Below are 23,832 nucleotides of genomic sequence, written 5' to 3' on the forward strand. Positions count from 1 at the left end.
ATTGGGGAGAGACCTGGGCCTGGCACCTCAGAACACCCAGGAAGTGCTTCATGAAGGAGGTCCTGGGGGATCACAAATGTCACTAAGGGAGCTAAAGAGATGGCTCAGTCACTGAGAGTGTTTGCTGATCCCAACATCCATATAAGGTGGCTCACAGCTGCCTGCAATTTCATCACCAGGGGACCTGATGCCTTCTTAGAAATAAAAATAACAAATAAATATTAAAACAACAGATTCCCACTTAGTCTTTCTGAGTTTTAATCCGAAAGAATCCTCAAATTGGAGGGCGTGTATTTAAAAAATGTGTTCTTTAAAACCTCCCCTACTGGTGGTTGAACCAAATTTCCCTGGAAAATTTGGGTGGAAACGAGGGTGCCGGCTCAAACGGGAATGCTCTATCCACCCAGGACGGTGTCAGATGAGGATGGGGGAAGTGTGAAGCAAGAAAGAGGGGAGACAGCAGGTGGAGGAATGGTTCCAAAATGGGACGAGAGCTAAAGGAAAAGAGGAGGGCAAGAGGGCGGGGCGGGTGAGGTGGGGTGCGGCGCATAGAGAGCTGGTCTTTCCTTTGGTCCAATGCTCTGCTCTTGACAGCCACTCTGGACGTCTTACGTGGCACGCCAAGGTCACAGTGTGAGGTGAAGGAGCTGTGGTCTCCACTACAGTGCTATTTTGATTCTTGGGTTTGGCAGCTCTCACTCTCCCTGAGCAGCTCTTGGCTCATTCCGTCCTGGGGATTCGGCATCCAGAGACTCCCAGAGCCCCGGGAGAAAGTATCATGGAGCCTCGGGTACCAGAAAGTGGGGAAAGAGACCATAGATCGCTAAAAGCCTGCACCTTCTCCAACCTTCTCTAATGAGGGCGACCCTAGCTTTTCTTTGATTACGCCCCCTAGGCGGGTCTCAAGTACAGACACGTTTTGTGCGCGGTACCCAACTGTCCGCCAGGAGGCGCCCGTACCCTTGCCCAGGGGACTTCGCAGGCTAAAAAGAGGACTCTGCGTGGTTGTGAAAATTCCTTAAACTTTGAGAGTGGATTTCGCCTTTCATAGCAGGATCTTGGCTGTTTGGAGTTCACCCAAAAGGTCGAGATGAGAGAAACTCGTTCTTCCTCATCGTCTCAAACTGTGGTCCATCCTGTCTTGAATCTCTCTACCTCCCCTGTCCCCACTTCTCTCCGAAAAAGAGAAGCGTCGGAGGACAGGCGATGGAGAACTGGACAAAGCTGTGGGGAATAGGACGAGGGAAGGGCAGAAAGAAAGACAATGGATAAAATACCCGAAAAGGAATGGGAAGAGGGAAGGAAGAGAAGGAGGAGGGGAGGGAAGACTGGATCCTGTGACGCCCAAATCCTGCTCGGAGCAGCAGCAGCGGCTGTGTGCGGGGAGGGAGGTGGATTAGGAAAAAACAAGGAATGCCTAGGGCAGGAATTTTACCTCAGAACAGAAAGCTCCGGCCCCATGGATTAGGTGGGGGCCTTGCTGGCGGCCTAAAATGCCCTTCTTTGTGTCCGATCCCAAAAAGGATTTGTTCTCAATCGGAGGTCGGGGGTGGGGTGGGGGTACAAACCTAAAGAACAGGCAGCAAGGACAGGAGCTGGGCGAGTACTTCTGTGTATCTAACGAGCTTGGATCCAGTAGTCTGGCGAGGATAAATGTTCAGGGAGGAGATTCCTGGAGGCCGAGAATGGATTGACATACTTACAGCCAGCTAAGGGTGACTCAGTTGTGGTGTAATGGTGTGCGCTCCAGGCTGGGAGTCCAGCGATCAGAGTTCAAACCTCAGCAGGGTTTCTTTACTTTTAGTAGAAACCAGAAACTAAAGCTGCCGTCTTGTTCTTCAGAGTCTTGTACTCTGAAGCCCACACCGGGTTTGAAAGCAAACTCACTTCGTTTCTCCTCCTAGTCTGGTGGTTCAGGAGGTAGAGAAGTCCCCAAAGTCAGAAGTTGCTGTGATCCCGGAGCCCTGGCTGTTCCTCTCTACCATTTGTGACTTTCCACTTTATCCCCAGATTCTCTTTGTCTCTCAGGAGTACAGGTCCCACGTGGAGGAAGCTGCTAGCCAGTAGCACTTTGGTGTGTGTATGTGGTTGTGTGTGCATGTGTGTGTGTTGTGTGTGTGTATGTGTACTACGCTATACATTATACATGTGAACTGCATACGCTGTTTAAGCTAGTTGAAGGCAGGCATGGGAGTCTTGTCCCCAGACTCCAGAGTGTTTCAATTCATGTCTTCCCGTGATGGCTAATCTTGGTGGTCAACTTGACATAACAAGGGAGGAGGTAGCCTCATTTGGGAGACCGCCTCCATGTGATGGTCCTGTGGGCATGTCCGTGGATCGTTTTCTTGATTGTTAGTTGATGTAGGATGACCCACAGCCCACAGTGGGCAGTTCCAGCCCTGGGCAAGCATACTTGGGCTGAATAAGAAAGTTGAACCAGAGCCAGAGCAAGCCAGCAAATAGCTTTTCTCCATGGTTCCTACTTTAAACTCCTGCCTGGAGTTCCTGGACGATGGACTGTGATCCAGGAGAGGAGACAAGCCCTTTCCCCTCCAAGTGTCTTGTGGTCGGAATGTTTCATCCCAGCAACAGAAAAGCAGACTAGAACACCCCCAAGATGACTGTCCTGCCTGGAGCAGGTAGCTCCCCCTCCCCACACTCCTCCCGCCTGTCAGATTCCAGACTTTGGGGATGGCGTGTTTACCCAGTGTCAAAATTTGGCACAAGAGCAGGGTCCAAGCACTGCCCACTGAGCCCCTATGGCTGGGACTCCACTGGGAGCTAGAGAGCCAATGAAAATGACATTAAATGTCCGTGTTTGGTGCAGGAGCGGAGCCCGGGTCCTAAGGCAGGGAGGTTCTCAGCCTTCCTAATGCTGCGACCCTTTAATACAGCTCCTCATGTTGTGGTGACCCCAACCACACAATTGTTTCATTGCTACCCCATAACTGCAATTTTGCTACTTTTATGAATCATAATGTAAAAAAAAATCTTTTTCTGATGGTCCTAGGCGACCCCTCTAAAAGGGTCCTTTGCCCCCCAAAAGAGGTCATGACCCACAGGTTGAGAACCGCTGTTCTAGGGGCTTAAGTAACCAAAAGAATTTTACTTTCTAGAGAGACACTGACCCAGTTATGACCGGCTGAAGCCTTTTACTTGCAGGTTACCGGTCTGTTCTTGTGCCTCAGGGTACCTAGGAGAGAGGAGCCAGTCCTGGCCCTCTTGATCACCGAGCTGGGACCTTTTTGCCTCTCTGGCCTCTCTCAACCACACCTCTGTTGGACCCTTCCTTCCATTTCTTTTCAGGTCCCAGACAGAACTCTCTAAAACAGCAGATACACTTTGCAGCACTTCCTAACTACTCAGTATTCCAACCAGAGGAAAACAATTATTTAAATTTCTTCAGGCTCCTCCGTTGGACGGTCCGTTTAAAACGGCTTCTAGCATTCCCACGATCTTTTCCAATGGAGTTTTTCTGGCGTGGAGTTCTGACAGAAGAAATTCCGCTGCAGTGATTCGCGGCCTGGGGAGAAGCCACCTGGGTTTCTGTTTGTTTGTTTTTGTTTTTCGAGACAGGGTTTCTTCTGTAGCTTTTGGAGACGTCCCGGAACTAGCTCTTGTATCCCAGGTTGGCCTCGAACTCACAGAGATCCGCCTGCCTCTGAAACCCAGGATCAGCTCTTTTTGTATAAATTTAACATTTAAAGAGATTCCCCCAACCAAACGCAGCGGAAGACAACTGCGTCCCCTGCTGGTTTGGACGAACTGAAATGCGCTGAAATTGCTCAAATCCAAGACCAAGATAAGAGGGGCTAGCGCTTAAATTCCTTTCATCCGTCGGGTGCAGAAACAGGAGAGGTAGCTGGAGGGTGAGGGCAGCCAGCACGCGGTGTGCAGCCTTGCCGGGGCGGAAGTTTTTCCGGGCTCAACTGACCTGAGGACAGGGAGGAACCTGGTCTCCGACGTGACGGCGAGTCCCAGGAGAGTCAAGTGGCCAAGGATGGGATACCCTATTGCGGTGTCGAGGAAGCTATGCGATGTACTGGTGTCTCTAAACTGAGAGTTGGGACACATCTGCCTCACTTGCAAATTGCCTAGAGCAGGAGGGAAGTACCTGATCCCCTTTCCTTCCTGTGCTAAGAAAATGGATCCTACAATGGACTAAAGAGAAAGGTCCCACCGAGATTTGAACTCGGATCGCTGGATTCAGAGTCCAGAGTGCTCACCATTACACCATGGAACCACACAGTCTGCAGTGCTCTGACTCACTATACGTGACCAAACCCATTCTCAGCCTCCATCGTACCCCACAATTTTTTCCTCAAGCACTTTTCCTATAGTCAGATAGGGTTGGAGCACCCTCAATTTACAACCTAAAGAATCGCTGCACTCACGTTCCTTCTGTTCAGCTCTTGGCGTGTGGAGTGTAGCGGGACAGGTAGGTGTCTCTCAGAGAATGAGAAAGTGGGTTTAACACTTTAGGATCCAAGAAGTGGATCGCTGGTGTCTTGTTCTAACATGCAATCCTTGGCCACCGTCCCCTTTCCCACGCCCCGCCGGAAAAGGGTTTCCTTATTTTGCTTTGCAATTTTCTTCTTATTGTCCAGATTCCCCTGGTTTCTCCTCCAGCCTCCCACCTTTTTTCGGCTTCCTTACTCCGTGTCCCTCTCCTCTCTGTTCTCTACCTCCATCCCCCACGCACTGCCCAGATCATTAGGAAGTTGCAGCCGCAAAAAGAAAGGAAGGCGAGGGAGTGTTCACCCGGCCGAGGAGCATCCTTGTTTCCCGGGAGCGGAGTCTTTCCAGGAACCGGAGCAGCCCTCGGGACCTGGACAGCTCTGACCTTAGGTGAAAGTGAGCACAGTCCAAATCCAGAGCTGGAGATTCTGTGACGCTTTCCGGAATCCCTGAGAAACTGCTGGAACACAGTGAACCTTTCCTGCAGGTTCACTGGCAGTTCCTCTCGGCGCCCCTAGTGGTTACCCAGCATAGTTCACAGAGCCGGGCCAGTGGGGCTTGGGATGTCATGAAGATGGGGAAGAATTCTGGGTGATACCTTAAAATGAGAAGTTTAGCAAACTATGACACAAAATGGGGAAGCACAAATGAAGCGCAGCTGCAGTTTTTATATGATCAACCGTGGTTGTTGCCCTTGGGGGAAGTGAGTGCAGAGGATGGAATTTAATTTTTCTCAAAGTATTCTTTTCTTATACGAATAACTTAAGAGAATAAAATAGATTCACGTGTCGCATTTAAAAAGAAGAAAGAAAATAAGAAAAAAAGGAAGATGGCTCAGCTGTTTCCATTATGGAATAATTTGATCCGAGAATGAGTTTCTCCAAGGAGAGAACTCTGAGAATGTGACAGAATCCCGAGACGACACCGGAAACAAAGCTCCAACTTCACATGGTCAGTTGGAGCAGTGGAACCTGGGTTAGCTAGGTGGCTAAAGAGTTTCCATAGGAATCCCTCCCCATTTTCTTCTGCCTACCTCTCAAGGCCACTATCTTCTTGTACTTGAGAAACGGGGATTCAGTTAATGATTTCATAATGATTGAACCTGATTTTCCACATTTAAGAATGGCAGCCCCCCACCCCAAGAATCAGGACCCCTGAGGAAGGGAGGCAGAAAGACTCTAAGAGCCAGCAGTCAGGAAGGACCAGACCAAGAGCATCTTCTGGACCTGACAAGACCCATGAACCCACAGCAGCTGGAGTTTTCCCACACAAGATCAAGGTTAGGTGACATTCCAGACTGGAAAGGAAAGGCCTTGAGTCCCCACCCCATCTGAGAAGCTATGGGCAGTTGGTAGCTTCTGGAGAAGAGCAGTTTTAAGGGTGTGTGGTCCATGGGGTGGTGGTGGGGGGTTACCACACACGGTCCAACACCCATGACTATATAAGCAGCACAAATAAGACTCCATGGGATTAAAAAGAAAAAGAGACAAGTTGGGGGAGGGTGAAGAGTTGGGGATGGATCTGGGAGCACTGGGGATGAAAATGACCAAAATATATCATACTCACATATGAAATCCCATAGAATAAAAATATTACTTTTAAAAATGACGGAGGCCTGGAGAGGTATTTGCTGCATTAGCCTGAAGTCCCAAGGTTGGATCCCTAGCACCCAGGCATAAATCTGGCATGGCAATGCACTCCCTCCCAGCGTTTCTAGCACCGGGAAGGAAAGGCAGGAGGATCGCTGGGGCTTGTTGGCCAGCTAGCTAGTCTATCAGTGGGTGGGTGAGTTCCTGCTTCTCTGAGAGATCCTGAGCAATAAAGGTGGAGAGCAATAGAAGGGAATATCTGACTAGCCTGGTAAGACATCCACCATGGTACAATAGTGGCGCGTTCATCGTGGGGTGGCATATAGTCTATTCTCACAGTGAGGTATACAATTTAGTAGACAAGTAGAGAGGGCTCAGGAGAGTGGTCCCCATCCCTGCATTTATCAGAATCCCCTGGGAATTTTAAAAGTTCATACATGTGGACCTCACACCTACGATTTCCACTTAACTGAGCTGGAGGCAGCAGACAGTCATCAATATGCTTAGGTTCCCTGTTGGGGATAACAATGAACAGTCAGGGATGACAATCATTGGCCTAAGAGCTCAGCTACTCCAGCACAGGACAAGAGCTACACATGCAGCCAATTTGTAGAAAATGCTGGAAACAAACAATCGAGAGTTGCATTCCTGTAGTTAACTGGCACGGCCTGGGACATAAAAAGGACAAGCGGTAGATGTGCCTGTCCTTCAGCGATGGCTTCTCCAGTCATGACAATTCACACCTTCAGGTTCTGCTCATACCTCGACTTTACCAGCTTCTGACAGCAGAATCAGCAAATGACTCAAATACAATTGCTGTATAATGCTTTTATTAGACAGTTTTATAGACAAAACAAACCCTCATTTTCATGTCCCATTATACAGTTTTCAGGCAGGTCACTGTCCAGTTGAGAACGAACTGAAGCAGCTTTACAGTCAACATCAAAGACCACAGACAGCACCGGTGGAGAGACCCATGCGTATGGAACTGTCTTCGCATCCTCACCCCCGCTGCACAACAAAGTGCTAGAGTGGAAACCACCAACACCCGCCGAATTCAGTCTCAGACAGGCCACCCGGTACAGAACTTCGGACAAATTAACACTGGTATCGGGCTGGCCTAGAATGATAGCTGCAGAAGGCGCTCTACCGAGGGGAACAGAAAATGGCCAACACCTGATACAACTCTTCCTGTGTCCCCTGACTGTATAATCTGACACCCACAAATACCTAATATTTAGTATTTCACACCAATCTTAATGAAAAAGTACTGTGCCACACACAATTCTGTTAGAACTACTCAGTGTTTTACTTTTAATGAAGCTTGCTTACTTCAAAACACTAGTGAGAAACACAAGTGGAGACAAAGTCCAGCTTAGACTCCAAGAGGGAGCACATCCTACAAGTAGTTGACTTGAGACTTTTTCTTCTTCCCTATGATTGAAAAAAAGATTTGGCTTTTCTATCCCAAACACTTCCTAAGTTCACTGCAGAAATCAGTCCTTAGTCTCCAGCTGTGACAGTCACTAAAGGATAGACAAATGCCTAGACTGGAGAGTTCTGGAGGTCCTCACTCCCGCCAAGTCTCCTCTTCAGAGTCACTGGAGCCTGCGGTCCGACAGAAGATGGCGAGAACTTGGCTTTGAGCATGAGTAGTAATACAGGAACAAAATACTTATCTGCTTTCTTAAGCCCCAAATCACAAGAACGTGAGGACAAAGTATCTCTAGAAGAATGGCTATTGCACACTCACTCACATGCACAGGGACATGTTGCATATTGTTTCGAGGTCAAACATTTAAAGCCCTGTTCCCCCACTTTCCCTTCCCTCCCCTTCAGCAGCATGCATAGAATACTGACACCTTTCAGCAGATTTATGGAAGATCCATTAGATCGACAAGAAACCAAAGCCAATAGGAGTGGGTGAGGTTCCTCTCAGGGACCTGGCTTCTCCTTTGTACTACATACTTGAGAGGCCAGTGCTCTCGAAGCTGGATGTGCCCTGCGGGAGTGTTGCCTACAGTGGATAAACCCCACTCAAGTCTAGGTTGACAGGAAGCGGATTAACAGCTATTGTATGAAAGTTCTTTACTCAGGAGAAGCCACAACCTGTGTTTTGGGTAGCATTTGACTTGAGACCCTGGTGAACTTGTCTTACTGACCAACGACATCAAACAGAATGCAGAGGAAAGGCAGAGGACAGACGCAACAAGAGGCTGAGAGAAGACATTTTACAGGCTGCTAAGGTTTCCGTACAATGAAATCCAAGGATCCAGGCTGTGCCCAGCTTTAATTTTTTTCCCTTTTAAAGGGGATATTTTCAGTTCCAAGTTACTTGACCCTTCAGCCTCCTGGTACCACTCCTCAGCTCGTTCATGACTTCCGTTTCCTCATAACCCTCAACCGGCATCACGGCTGGCTAAGAGGTAGGTGGCCCTTCTTCGGGGCTGCTTTACTCTACCAACTCTGACTCAAAGTTCCCGTAGGTGAAGAGAAAAAGGAAATTTAAGAAGACTAAAATGTTTTTGCCTTATTTCCAAATTCTACTAACCTTTTGACTGTATAAAACTATCCCTTAAGGTAACTAATAGAAAAGCAGTGACCTCCTCTGTCCTGGTGACAATGACAGAGCTCCCCAGGGAGGAGACCAGCAAACTTGAGAAGCAGGGGCTATCGTTTCCAGATGAGAAGCAGAAGGACATGAAGGTCACCAGCACCAAAACCCTGTCACCACAGCCACACCTGATTAGACAGTCTCAGCCTGCCACTGGAGACAGCTTCCCAACCCTTCTACTGCTACACTCGTGTGGAGTAAAATTTAATCCACGAACACACAGAGGATTCCAGCTCGTATGTTAACAAGGACAGATCCAAGAGAAGCCACTGCGTAACAACTGAGACCGGATCCTCCTCCATGGCCCACTTCTAGATGGGCACTGGGAACAAAACAAAAAGCTTTCCAGTGGAACCCAAGAGCCTCCGAGTTGGTTAAGATAGGATTAGACCTTAGTTTCCAAAAGGGCACACCATCCTGAAAGTTGGCTGGACAGTACATGTTCTCCACAAGAGAGGAGGGGGAAGTGGCTCAGGGTGGAGGAAGCCGTACTTACCCCCACCAATTACCTACCAAGGCATTTAGCAATCAGTATTCCCCCTGTGAAACATCCCATTTCCAGGTTCATACTTGTGATCAAGGAGGTCTCAGAATCCAAAGAGGACGTCTGTGTCAATGGGTGGGAAAGTCAGGAGGTAGCTAAACTGACCTGCAGGTCCCTCAGTGTGGCTGGCTCATCTCAGCAAACATGAAGTCTCTCAACCATAAACAACGTTTAATGCTTGAATTTATCTGCAAAACGGGAAGTGTCAAGATACTGGGAGAAAGTATTTTCTTTGAAACCTGAGTGGGCTGAGTACTTTTCAGTCCATGATAATCAATGACCCACTCCATCGTCAAACACATTTGAAAGAGGCAAAAGAAAAAACATCTCGTTAAAACTTGGTGCAAAGAACAACACTGTGCATGGTTATGAAACCAGGGGCAGTTCCTCACCTTACACATCTTTAAAGGTAGGGACATCTAGTATGTGTGTCTGAGGAGCCTGCAGGAACGAACTCAGGTAGAAAGTAGTGTTTGGGTAATGAGGTACACATGTCTGGTCATATTGACCCAGGATCGTAGAATTCCCTAGACTGGAGAAGAAAATCTTAAGAACCATTTGTCAAAAGCCTGAGCTTCTTTAATCGACATTAACACTGATGGATATGCTTCTTTATATTATTAAAGAAAAACGTAGGCACATAAAACTCTTTCAGGGATAAAGATATGGAAGGCTCCCTAATTCTATATTACAAACCATCTGCTGTGATAAAGAGCAGCTGGAAACAGGCCCAGGCCCGGGAGAAGCCCTGTGAGCACGTGCCATGCAGTCATTACATAGGACCACACTGAAGATCTGCATCTGTCTTGATTCTGAACCACTGCTTTTCTTTAGACGTTAAAGTAAGCTCTAACATACTGGGTTGGGCCCGTGCTGGGCTAAAAAGGAGGCCCTGGCACCTCCAGTCTCCGAGGTGAGTCTAATCCCATACAACTTTCCAAAGGGTCATGTATGAGATCTGAGGGAAACTACTACACAGAATACATAAAATGAGGAGCGTTCTTGTGGGGCATCTAGTGTCATATAAAAACACAGTAGATTGCATCACATACTGTGGGAATACAGAATCAATCCATGCAAGGAAAGCCACCTGCAATGAGGCAGCTGTAAGGAGGGCTGCAGCCTGGCACACAGCTGATCCTTTGACACCAGGGTACAGCGGCAGAACCTCTGCCTGACAAGGATCCTAAGAGTTTGCTATTCTTTCACTTTAGGAAAAGAAGCTTCCGGTACACTCATTCCTGCGGCCGCAGCTTCCCACTCAGGCCCTGGCAACTACCCACAGGCAGAGAGAACCTAAACAGCTGGGCTAGGAGGCTCCCAGTAACCTTCTTCTCATATGCATATATGTGGTTTTGTTTTTCTTAAAATAAACTCCATGAACTCATAAAGCTCTCATCTGCAATCAAATGCAAAAGCAGAGCCCTCTACTTAGAGGCTCTGAAACACACGTATCAGCCTCAACACAAATCAGCCTTCCAGTCTCAGAGGAGACCGGGTCAGTTCAAAGGCAAGGGAGATGTTGCTCCAGAATCCTTGGAGGCAAGGAGGGATGTCCTCTTCAAATGGGCTTATACAGCAAGGTGGTGACATACTTCTTCTTGTAGCGATGTGTTGCACTAAGAACCATCACGCTGTCCTGCAGGGGAGAAAAAGCACACACAGCTAACTGGTTAATCTGGGTGGCTGCAGATCTCCCCAGCTGTCAATCTTTCACAGACATTCACTGTCTCACTAAAGTACTCCAATAAAAGCAACTGGATGGAGGGAAGGGTTATTTTGGCTACGGTTCTGGATTATATCCTTATGCCAGGGAGGCCACGGCATCAGGAAGCTGAAGCAGCTGATCACATCGCAGGTTTGTGTTCAGCGTATTTAGCTTGCCCAGGGAATGGCCTGCCCGCATTAAGAAGGGTCTTCATATACCCAATTAATGTGTTCAACATAACTCTCCACAGGTATGCTCAGACTCGCACCTCAGGGTGTTGACAACACCAACCAACACATTCACGTTTCAAGAGACAGTCTGAAATAAGAGAAAGAGGCTGCTTTTGCTGTCAAATCCAATTCGGTTCCAGTCCAGACTCCTGTTGTGGTATTGGCTGGTAGTCTTGAATGGTCTAAATGATGGTCTCTATGTCCCTCTCCCCCTTTTAAGACTTCTTCAAAGGGCAAGAGCTACCAGTAAAGTGGTTCTGAGGATCACGAGAGACGATCAGATCAAAGATCTGATACATAAAAGGTCACGAGGAAACACTCATTTACAACTTTACTCCCCTTCTCATTGCAAATTACAATATTAGACCTGAGTCTAGCAAGGGAAAAGGGCGCTGTCAACCATTTCCAGAACGAAATGTTAACTGTAGTAAAGAAGGGAAATGATCCTTCTCAGAACTCATCCCTAAGCCCTGAAGCAGGCCCAACTGCCACTTGACACCAAGGACGAACTCCCAATGTGCTCTCTGACCTGGAGAGAACTGTGGGGGTTCCTGTCTATCCTTAAAGTTCAGGAAGCTTCCTTAGACAGCCATTCTGGTGGGTCAATTCCACATGGCCGAACAAGCTGAGAACCCAGTCAAGCCGAACAGTCCTGACCTGTGTCATAAGCAGAACAAGGGAGCAAAGGCACCAAACCCAAGATGTATAAAAGAGCATGGGTGTACCATAGAAGAGGTGACAAGGGACACCAACTGACAGTCACAGAGCAGTCACAGGAGACAAAATTCTACCAGATCTCAAAGAACCCCAAAAGTCCAACACAGAGAAGAAAGCAGTCTGCTATCTTCCTTCACCCTGGACTACCCACAAAGACCATGTCCCAGAATGACACTCCATCTAGACTGTGCTAAGACACCGGCAGATGTGGGGGCAGGTGAAAGAGAAGCACCGTGAGAAGACCTGCGTGGTGACAGGCAGGAAGAGCAGGGGTGAGGTTGGCAGGACTGGAACTCAGCCCTCTTATACTTACTGGCAATCTGACCTTCTCTGAGTCTTAAGTTTCTTTATCTATAAAACAGGGGTTAAAAATAATACTTACTTCTCCAGGTTACTAGGAAAATGAAATTCAGTATATTAAATTTTATATACACCTACATAATCTATTAAAGTCAGCTCTATCAGTGACCTCCCTGTTCTCACTGCACATCTAAGAAATCTAAGCAGCTTCCAGAGAAACAGCTGGGAGTCACCCTAGGTACACTTACTTAGAATATCTGGAAGGAGACTTCTCAATCTGACGTCCACCAACTTCTCCAAGTAGTTCCCACGAGGATCAGCTTAGCCAGCCACAGAACTACATACCTTTATGCTAATGGTCAAGCCACAGAGACATTAAGGCAACAGAGAAACTAAGAACTCTAGGGCAGGGTGGGAAAGACACAGACCATCTGGTCACACTGCCTCCCTACCTACTACACAAGAGATGGAAATGCTTGGGGACACAAGAGGACATCTCAACATAGCTCGATTCCACATTTTAAGAAGTCTTACTGTCTCATTCACGCATTTTTGAAGGACCTGATTTTCAGCACGTAGAATCCAACTAGTATGAACTCAAGCTTAAGTAAATGGATGGTACAAAGGGTCCAGCCACTCACAGACACTGGGAAGCAGAAAGGTCCCCATCACTGACAGGTTAGTTAGCCTGAACACAGGCAGAGACTGGGGTTTAAAATCTAGCAGCCTGAGAGGAAAGAAAAAGACAGCTCTTTTATTTGACTGTCAGTTCCACTGGAGAACATGCGTGACTCTTACCCTTCCAGTCAGGAGGCTGTGCAACACCAGGGCCACCACTTACCTTAATGGACAGCGCATAGAGATGGTTTAGCATAACATGGTTGGGCTCAGGAAGTAAGGCCGGGTCACACTAGGAGAAAAAAAACAACCCCCCAGCCCCGCAAATGTGATTAAATGCAGACAAGACAAATGGCGTACTGTTCCTCTGGACTGGTAAGGATTCTAAATAGGTGCGCTGTCTCCTATGAATCATGCATCCCAGGTCATAAAATCTGGAAAAATCCCTAGTCTAAGGATGAAATGCTAAGCCCAACATCTGTAATTTTCCTTTATAGAATCAAAACAAAAACCTTGCTAATAAATATAGATGGTTTGGATGAAAGAGCAGAAATAATTTTCCTGGGAATCAACAATCAACAAAGTAAAACAGAGATAAAAATTATTTATATAAAACGTTGTAAATTTTTGTACATCCCCTAATGAAAAGTATCCCTATCTTGTGTTGGAATAGAAGTCATAGCAGACTTGGTTCCAGCACAGATTGGTTCTGACTTTACTATAAACAGAAACAACTATAAATTCTGCTATTGGTACCTACAGAAGTCACAGTTTAGTCCTGGAAAAAGGATTCCACAGTGATCTCGACGTGCACACAGCTGACTGACTTGTCACATCTGTGTCATAATCCCAGCCCCAAGGTTACTGAAGTTTGGCCTCAATGTCCTAGAGATCCCCAGATACTCTAGCAACCTGCTCAGGATACTCACTGAAATATTAGTGTCCTTGTTAAGAATAACTTGGAGTAGGTGAGGGGGCAGGATGGGTGGGGATTTGAATCTCTCCTCAGATCGGAACACATACATTTCTTGACCATAAGGCCCTGGCGGTGAACTGGACAGGTCTGGAAAATATTTATACAAACGTGAAGGAAAGTTGAAGGGTTAGAAACAATGCATGGGGAAAGCTATCAATGCACACATTAATCTTAAATGTAGCACAAGTCCTGGAGCATAAGGATCTGTGACCTACTGGGCCAGTAACTGTAAGGAAGCAGAGGCAATGTCTGAGTCGTCCTGATCATGGACTGGGAAGCTTCCCAACATGCACCATCATGTGAGGAAGCGGTGAGGTCAGGACCTAGGCTCCAGGAAACCAGCTCTATTCGTCAGCCACATGACCGAGGAAGATCCCTTTACTATGGTCGGTTTCCTCATCCATAAGATAAAAATCTTCCTAATTCATAATGTTTTTGAGGAAATCAAAGTGATAGTGGCTATGAAGGTGTTCTGTGAACCCAAAGTGCAAAGATTAGATTTCATCTTGTTTCTACCAAAGCAACAGACAATGTTAGACACTCTAAGTCTACAACGATTACAGCAGACAGAACAAAACCTTGCTGTAGTCAAGGAAGCAGATGTAAGCCACACTAAAACACCACTTCACACTCAGCGGGATGGCTGCCGCTGAAATGGCAAGCACTGGCTAAAGTGTGGAGAAACCACAGTATTTCCATCACTAGCAGAAATGAGTAATAGTAGAGCCACTTTGAAAAACAGTATGGTCATCCTCAAACAGTTAAACAAACTTTGTGACCCAGTACTGAGTGTTCCCACCTAAGATAAAACATAAGCCCACCCAAAAACCTGACCATGCGTGCTATAAGCAGTATTGAAAGAGCTCCCAAGAGGAACAAATTCCAAATGTCTGTCAACAATGGATGGATGATCAAAAAGGAATTGTCATACCGTAGACTTCTATTCAGCTATAAAAGTACTGATACATGTTTCAACAGGCACCAAAGCCCCGGAAGCCCGCTAAGTGAAAGAAGCCACGTGGTATATGGTTACGTTTATATGAACTGTCCAGAACAGGCAATTCCATATGGCAGCTTTGTGACTGACATAGGGCAGAGAGGAGAAAGAGATGGGAACAGTCTTTCTTTGGAGGTGACAGTGGTTTTAAAACTCAATATACTAAAAAAATGGATAAACTGTACAATTCAATGTGTTTTATGTTATCAGAATTCTACTTAAAAAATGAAAAGTATTTATGCTAAACCTACAAAAATTAAATGAACTATGTTTTCTTTTACAGCTCTACAAAAAGACTGTAATAAGCCTATTTTAATAACTCATATGAGGCAAACGGACAGAAGCGGGAACAATGCCGTATTTAACAAAACCTCACATACGCAGACCAGGGAACTTCTCAAAGCACTGCAGTTGTGCTCACATCACCCACAGAAGGCCACTGGGAAGTAACACAGGGCCATTCCCACGTGCTATCCATTGTACTAAAACATTGAAGCTGGACATTGGAGAGTCACGCACATGGCCACGCCCATTATCTGCATATTCCTAATAAATGGACTCTATGCCTTACATACTGGGTGAGGAAACGGGGTGAACCCAAAACTGTGCTAGTCTTCTCACTACATAATTATGATTGACTGTCAAATACTCTGTGGTTACTTCGCAGATCATAATATAATCACAGTTCTAGTGGCCTCAGAATTTTTAAGCTCATCACCCCTTCAGCCAATAAGAATGCTCACCATAACTTTCTGAGTTTATATAATGAAATTTTTTCTCAGTTGATAGTTACTATGTTATGGGCTACTTGTCCCTTGTCCACAAGATCCTGCTGTGTACATTATAACTGAGGTCACTGAGGGTCTGGGCCCTGGATTTTACTCCCGGCAGCCGCTGCACGATGGCATGACAAGCAGCAGAGGCAGGCCCTGCACGCTCAGAGGAGAAGGGTCCAGTTCTCCAGGAGGCACTCCATACAGTAATGAGAGAGTAGCTATGAAGTGGTTTGTAAAATGTGCCTCTGCTGCTAGAGAGAACAAGCACAGACAAAGACCTTGGGAAAGGGTATTACACAAAGCAAAAATATACAGGACTTCCACCCTGCATACTCAATTCCATGGAGAACAACCATTGCTTTGTTTTCTCTTTCTCTCTCCCTCAGTGACAATTACACTTGAAGGCTTTCATAAAACCGTAATTGTCAGGTGAGCTCTCAAACTAGCTGACTCAGGTTAGAAAGACACACCAGATGTTTCCAGTCTTTACAGATAATATCACTAGATGCTAATGGAAATTATGAAATCTTACTGGAAACAGCTTTTGAAACCACAGGGTACTGGAGGGTTATATAAAGGTAAAATGGAAAACAGTGTATCAGAGTAAGAAAGGCAGACATGCCATGGGATTTGTGTTAGAGTGGGGTGCGTGATTATGAGATTCCTGAGAAGAAGTGAAAATACAAATAAAATAAGAAACCACTTTGGGGAAGGAATATGCACTGTAAGAAAGACGAAAGGAGAAAGCAATAGTCCAGAATTACCTCGGCAGGATGTCTCAGAGCTCTCCATGGAGTCTAACTTTAAAGCATCGAATACTTCAAAGTCAGATTTCTTGACATGAATCAAATTATTAATTGTGCCAAGCTGACTGGTAACCACAGGCTGAAACAGTGAACAATAACAAAATGATTGGATTCCCTTTTCAAATCCATCTTCTTCACCCAACCTCCCCTTTACTTTTATAAAATGTCTCTAGTACAGAGCTGTCTACTGAACCAGAGGACAGTAAGTCACAATGAGGCCACTGAGGCTCCCCTGCACATCAAGGCCTTACCTCTGAGGGATCATGAACCCACTGCCCATCCACAAAGAATTTGTACTGGTGTTCTCCCTCTGGAAGATCCAGGATGGCAACAAAGTCATTATGACTAGGGAAGCAAACAGAAGGTCAAACAGTTCAAGTTCCTTAAAGAAGACAGAATGGAGACAGGGGCAATGATGGCACCATCCAATGCCCTTCTACATTCCTAAGCTACCACAGCCCTTGTGCCCACCCCGCCCCCATGCAAAGTATAAATGCACCCTCTTTTTCTGTATCACTCAAGACATGTCCTTGTCAACCTCTCCCAATAACTTCATTCTTAACCAATCCCTGTGGGGGAGAAAAGGAAGGTGCTTTATCTTAGTAAACTGCTTTGTTCCAGCAGAACAGATTTCTTGGGGCTGGGGAGATGGGCTCAGCCAGGAAGAGTGTTCCTTTTGAGTTTGAGGACCTAAGTTTGAATCCTTAGTATCCACATCAAAAGCTGGGCATGGCTACACATGCCTGAATCTCCAGCATTGGGGAGCAGAGACAAGCAGACCTGGAGAAAATTGCCGGTCAGTAAAGCTAGCTGAAATGGAGAAATTCTAGCTCAGTGAGCTTGTCTCAAGATAACAAGGCTGACAGCCACAGAGGGAGATATTTAGGTCTTGCTGTGGCCTCCACATGTACACACATGGGCATACATGACTGCATGTATGTGTATGTACATGTATATACACACATATTACACACATGAAGAACAGAGTCCTCACAAGTATGAATAAGGTAAAAGATAGATTTGGGTTGGGAAATATTTCAGGGTACTCTTTCCATATTTTGGTGAGCCTTTTCTGGAAAATGACCTATTGCACAACCACATAAATCACTCACTTGCTTTGCCAGCAATGAACTGGCATTACACTTAGAATGTCACAACGTATTTTGCTTTAATACAGAAATCAAAGCAATAGGAATTAGCTAATTCCAGACAAGAAATGGCTTGAGAAACACAGTCATGAAGAATGCACCCACAATGCTGTTAGAAACCGCCCCCCCCCAGTCCTAGTCCGTCCCCTAAGAAAGGCAATCAAGTGTCTGTTCCTGCATTCTATAGACTCAACGGAGACATGTGCCCTCACCTCTTAATCAGTGGAATCTTAGTGCTCCAGTTGTTGAAAGACCCAGAGATGAAGACCTCCTTGCCTCCTTCAGACCAGCGGATAACGGTGGGCCGGGCCTGCTGGGTGGGCTTCACGGAATCATCCAAGTCCTGCTGCCAGGGTACAAACTCTTTGTCCCCAGGGAGCTGTAAGAAGGAGTAGGTCATCCCTAGAATAAATTATGACCCAAGGGTTTTTAAGAGGTAAGTTTCCCAAGGGTATTAAAGGTTCTAGGCTTCAACTAAAGATAGCTACCCTAAATTCAGCGTTAAATCTCAGTTTGAACAAACTACAGAAAAGAACTAATACAGGGTCCGACATGTCAAATAGTCTATGTTCCAGCATTGCCTGAATCACAGCCCACTGCCTGGAATGTGTTCATCATTCTCCTTGCAGAGCCTCTGGGTCACCCTTCAAACAGACAACCTTCAAACCCTTCCTTCAGTCTAACTGGTGTGCAGGCAATAGACTATGCTCTGAGAGCCTCTTAAGAGAAAAAAAATGTAAGAAAGCCAAGTACGATTCTTTAAAAGACAATTAAGCCAGGTATATGTTTTTCAGAGGCAAACTGGTCTTGACTGTCAACTGTGATAAAGTTATAGATACCAAAATTCGTAAGTAATTAACAATGCTGTTTAAGCCACTAGGTTATACAATAGAACATTAAATATTTAAGGGGGTGCTGGACAGATGGCTCAATAGTTAAGAGCACTGGCTGCTTTTCCAGAGGACCCAGGTTCAAACCCCAGCACACACATGGCAGCTCACAACCGTCTACAATCCCAGTTCCAAGGGATCTGACATCCCCACACAGACAAATGTGCACATAAAAGTAAATAAATAAAAATGTAGATACTTGAGGGTGGAAATGTAGTTCTGTGTAGGAGCACGGAAGCTGGAGGTTTCATCTCCAGCACCATCATCAATCATGGATTGACACCGATTCCAAAGTCAGACCCCTGATTCGGTACAGAGGAAATGGCTATGAAACCTTCCCTGCTAATTGCAGCCAGGTTCATATAATTACCCCAGGAGGATGGCTAACATTCTGGAGCTAGGGGGCACAGGACCAAAATTATCTTCCTTGAGCAAAAGCAGACCCATTACTAAATGGGGTCTATAGGATTCTTAGAAAAATGAATTCTTTAGTTTCTTTCCATTTCCATCCTTTGGGACAAGTGTGGGGAGCTGCAGCCAGTGAGCAGATGGCTTTTTACAAAGCTTTTGTTTGGAAACAGCCACCCACTTGTTTGTGTACAACGTTCTGGGTCGGTGGTGGTGGTGGTGGTGTAGACCTGGACGGTTATGACCACAGACTCTATGTATGACCCAGAGTCTAAGTTATTTATTATGTGGTCTTTTACAGACTGGAACAGGGCTGTATGGCACCAAGTCAAACTTACAAACAAAGCAATGAAGGTTAGCGTAAGAAAGGACTAGCTTATTTATTTGGGCTTTCCCCTGCTTTTTCCAAAATGAAAATGTTTACCTTCCATTCTGTCTCCCAGTAGTCCTTAAAACTACTGTACAAGTACACAGCAGAGTAAATGGAGAAAGAAATGCAGAGGCTTTTACATTATTCAGGAGACTGGATTAAGACAAAGCTTTGGACTCCACTGTCACAAAACACCACGGAGGAGGGGGCAATGGATCATTGGGAATGTTTACATTCGCCTAAGAACAACCCTCAGATCTGATTCGCAAACAGGATCCAAGAACATATTTTTAAAGCTTTCAGGTAATTTATACTTTAACTAATTGTGTTACAGTAAACAGAAACATGTTTTGTTTTGTTTTGTTTCCTAGGAGGTCAAATTCTCACTCTAGTCCAGACTGGCAGTGATCCTCCTGCCTCAGCCTCTGAACAGCTGCAATTACAGGCCTGAGCCACTATCGTATCAGCTTTAAGGTTGTCTTTTGAGGTACACCCTAAAATGTTAAAAATGTTATTTGTTGACATCTGTTTCAGAGTAGCTGGTGGAATATGGCTTGGAGAACAGAAAAACACTCCTTCACCTTTCACCGCCTCTTAAACCGGGTGACATATCCACAGCCTATTTTATGAATGTGTCAGATTTCCCACAAGGTTTTTAAACCAATCTTGGGGATCCTAATGTACAAACAGGACAGAGAACCCCTGAGTCTACTAGAAAGCCTGACCTTTGAAGCGAAGATGTCCTCCCCTCCCCCTACTGTTTCTATCAATTACTTTTAGGACTGGGGATTTTCAGTTTAGGATTTGAAAGCGCTACACTATTAATACGCCCGGCTTTGGAGCACAGCCCTTCCACTTATGACATGACATTTCTGTGCTAGAAGCGACTGCAGCTGACTAGCAGAAAGACTGTTTACTGAGTTGAGCCACCAGCAAAACTACCAGGAACAGCAGCAAACCGGCAATTCAAAATACGGCCTGCAGATGATGAAGGGAGATTGGTGGGGAGGGCACATGAACTCTAAAGTTTTTTCATCTGGCTGAGACGGGGAATTGCTGGAACTACTTTTCTCATTTCACACACGGCAAGGTGTTAGGGAAAGAACGTTCCAAAACAGGCCCAAACTCACACAGAGCAACCTGGCTCTTAGTCAGGGCACCAATTGCTGCAGTCACAGTTTGAATGTACCCAAAGCCTGAGTCATCAATGTAGGAATGAGCAAAAATACACGGCCTGTCACCCTGGATAAGCTTTGGAGAAGAAAATCCAGGCTGAGCGCAGAGCCCAAACGATGAGAAAGAAGTCCTAAGATTGGAGAGGAAAGAGGGAACAAAGAATCCCAAGAAATGCCCAGCTCAACACCTCTCACTTACTAATGGTGTTCTCAGTCAGGATCCAAGAAAACCAGCCGTAAAATCCAAATTTCACGTGCTGTCAAAGCGGTAAATAAAACTCCAATCACTTGCCTAAGCCTCAGCTCAGTGGAGATGGATAAAATGATAAACGTCAAATACATTCCAATCCTCTCCAACCCTCCGGGCTTTCTTTTTCACTCTAGACAGCCCACTTGGAGAAATTAAATGTATTTAATGCTGACATTTCGAAAAGAGATTAGGAACGTTAGGGTAGCAATCACTGCTGTCAGCTCCATCTGCCTCTTCTTTTGGGTGAACTAGAGAGCGGGCCTTTGGCTGAAAGTGTTCGGGCAGTTGTGGATGGCTTTGAGCCTCTGCTACAGGGGAGCGAAGGGAAGTAACTTGCTCTTCCACAAAGCGCAGCCAGGTGTGCAAAAAGCACAGCTACAGTCGGCACGTTTATAAAAAACTGAGCCGTTAATCAAAAGATGTCCTGTATTGATCCCCAAGACTAGGCGAATGTATTCAAACAGCCAAGTGATGGCTGCTGAGAGCCACGCAAAAGGGGGCTAGGATCAAACGAGGGGGTGCAGTGCACCTGAGAGATTGAGAACGCTATCTACACAAAAACATTTTCAGGGAAAAGAAATTCATTTAGCTATCTTGAGGCCAACGTGAGAAACGGAGCCTGAATCAGCAGCTCACACAACGCACCGTCTTAAGTTTCGCTCACAACCTATACATCCTGCAAGCTCTACAAGAAGGCAGCTTCAGGTAGACCCAAGGATGGGGCGAGCAGGGGACGTGTCTCTGGTACCGGTCCTAAAAGCCTGGCCCACAGATCGGTCAGAACAGCAGGAAAAGTCAGCGCTTCCATCCTAATTGGAGCTAGTACCTAGGAGGCATTAACACTCCACATCTCTGTCCGCGGGAAAGCCCTCTAATTAAAACACCGGTAACCCCTGGGAGTGAGAACCAAGAAGAACGAGCAGCCGACAGCCGGTTACCTCACCTTGGAGTCGGGCAGGCTGAAGACGCTGGGGTCGTCGGTGCTCCCCACCATGATCTTGTGCTCCTTGCCCGGGCCATGGCCGCCGCCCTCGGCTCGCGCAGCCTTGGCACCGTGGCGCTCCCCGGACACCCGCTCGCTGGTGGTGTTTCCCATGGCTGCGGCTCGAGTTGGGGGCAACCTGCCGCGGGGAACGACACCGGGCGGGGAACACCCCGCGGCCGCGTCAGGGGCGTCCCGGCCCCGCCCCTGCGCCCGGGAAGGGAATCCCCGCCGCAGGAGGCCGCGCCCGGGGTCCCCGCCCTTGCCCACTTCGGGGACGCCTCAGCTGGGGAACCCGCTCCGGGAGCCTCCTCCGCCCTGCAGCACCAGCCCCGCACACCCTCGCGCCGCTCACCTCTGGCGACGCGCTCCGGGATCCCCGGGCCACACGCACGCCGGCTGTTCGGCGTACAGAGAGACCAATAAAGTTGTTGAAATTGAAGCCGCGCCCCGAGCCGGCGACCCGGGTTTCCTCCTAAAATGGCTACAAGGCCCGCGGCGCGGACCCGCCTCTGTTCCTGGCCCCGCCCACCGGGCCTCTTGTCCCGCCCCCTGCGTGCCAGCCCCGCCCCCTCTCCAGCCCTAGTCGCCTGCCGCTCTAGCCACTGGCGCCAGGGCCGCCTCTGTGGTGGATGCGTGCGCACCCTCATCTTGGGGCGGGGCGGAGGGTGGGGTCAGGGTCGCAATAGGGGCGAGGCTTCGGGGTCTCAGGCTCCAGCCTCTGGAGGTCTAGACGCTTTCGGAGGCACAACTACTTTAGAAAGGCCGAATCCGAGGTCTTATGCCCTAGGTACGGAATTAGAATCTGCACTTTAACAAGATCACAGCCAACTACTTGGCCGCGGTAGAGAGCGGAGCCACATTCTGATGGTCTCATATTCCGCTTACAACTCTGCGGAGCAATCTCTTTTTAATTGTCCCAGGAGGTAGTGAAATAAAGACGCCTGAGGTGTGACTGGCAGGTACTGCAGAAGGCTTGCTTATATGTGGTGCCCAACTTACCATAGTGGTATTTTCTCTTTTTTTGGGGGGGGGGTTTCGAGACAGGGTTTCTCTGTGGCTTTGGAGCCTGTCCTGGAACTAGCTCTGTAGACCAGGATTAACTGTGAATGTGTGAATTGCTTTCATTCAGTTCATGATATTTAGCCCAGGAGGCAACAGAGCAGTTGAGAGAGCATGGTAGGCTGGGAGTATACTGTTGGACTAGCGATTTGAAACCAGCAGACCAAAAAGTGAAGGCAAAGCGGGCTGTTGGAGGGCACAGGCATAGCCTAGTGAGCTGAGGAGAACTGGTTTGGGAGAGTCGGACGCCTGCCACTGAGGTTTCATGGGCCCTGCAGTCATTAGCACTGGCAGTATCCTCGACAAGATCAAGGCTGTAGATTGGTGAGGCGAGGTAGACCAGAAAGCCAACTGGGTAAGAAAGTCATAGGGAAGCCTAGAGAGTTGGCTCGGTGATTAAGAGGACCCGAGTTTGGTTCCCTGCACCGACATGGTGGCTTCTGAGGGATCTGACATCTTCTGATGCACATCCAGACATGCAGGCAAGACACTCACATACAGATAAAACAAAAAATGTCAAGATAATCAGAACTGAAGAGCGAGGTGGCAGAGAGTGCTGGGGGGGGGGGTGGTCTACCTTAACATCCATTTCTCTCCTCCTTAAAAAAGCATTGACTTCAAACTTGGGATACTATCCATCTCCAGTATTTCACACAGATGTATTTCTTAGCCTCCCCAGTACGTAGATGGGTGGAAATGTTATGTAGAACTGTTAAGTCTTTCTCCATTTCTCTATCCTTGTGTATAGGATGCCCACAGAATGGCTAGCGCACCAGCAACCACTTTGGACCACGAGGCAGGTAGAAACAGTGGGAAGGCGAAAACTATGCAACTAGCAAATCATCTCATAAAAGATGTCTACCTCCAGACATTCTCGATTTTGTGAGAGGAAAATAAATGTCAATCATGTTAGGCTACTGGTGTCTACTGCTTTTCTATTACATTTAGCTGGACCTAATCCTAGTTGGTACATTTGTATTGGTGAAGTACTGATTACACAGATTTTAAAATCACCTTCAGGAACAACTGTGTCTATAGACAGAAGCATTGCGCTGGCCACTAAAGTCTTCACTGAATGAAGGGGGATAAATGGGTCTATAAATAGTGACGACCAGAAGGGGTAATGGGAGCTTCGCCAGAGCTGGCAAGCAGGAGAAAGCAGACAGAAACAGCAACAGGATCTGGGTATTGTGAGAATCGAGGGAGAGCTAATC

The 23,832-nt window shown here is 47.0% G+C and overlaps 1 protein-coding gene and 1 non-coding gene across 2 annotated transcripts; both read right to left on the reverse strand.

Annotated features, from left to right (window-relative positions):
- Positions 1 to 4,171: 4,171 nt before the first annotated feature.
- Positions 4,172 to 4,243, reverse strand: Trnaq-cug (transfer RNA glutamine (anticodon CUG)). The gene has a single exon. It is a non-coding gene; the product is annotated as a tRNA-Gln (tRNA).
- A 2,612-nt stretch (positions 4,244 to 6,855) lies between these two features.
- Prkab2 (protein kinase AMP-activated non-catalytic subunit beta 2) lies at positions 6,856 to 22,064 on the reverse strand. Its single transcript, XM_075981810.1, has 8 exons — positions 21,912 to 22,064; positions 21,518 to 21,695; positions 17,694 to 17,860; positions 16,585 to 16,678; positions 16,292 to 16,412; positions 13,708 to 13,841; positions 13,002 to 13,070; positions 6,856 to 10,844 (listed from the first exon to the last, which is right to left on the reverse strand). The coding sequence occupies exons 2-8, from the start codon at positions 21,668 to 21,670 to the stop codon at positions 10,767 to 10,769; spliced, it is 816 nt and encodes a 271-aa protein (XP_075837925.1). The 5' UTR covers positions 21,671 to 21,695; positions 21,912 to 22,064; the 3' UTR covers positions 6,856 to 10,766.
- Between the last annotated feature and the right edge of the window lie 1,768 nt (positions 22,065 to 23,832).

The sequence above is a fragment of the Microtus pennsylvanicus genome, chromosome 7 (assembly GCF_037038515.1).
Source record: "Microtus pennsylvanicus isolate mMicPen1 chromosome 7, mMicPen1.hap1, whole genome shotgun sequence".
Lineage (NCBI taxonomy): Eukaryota > Metazoa > Chordata > Mammalia > Rodentia > Cricetidae > Microtus > Microtus pennsylvanicus.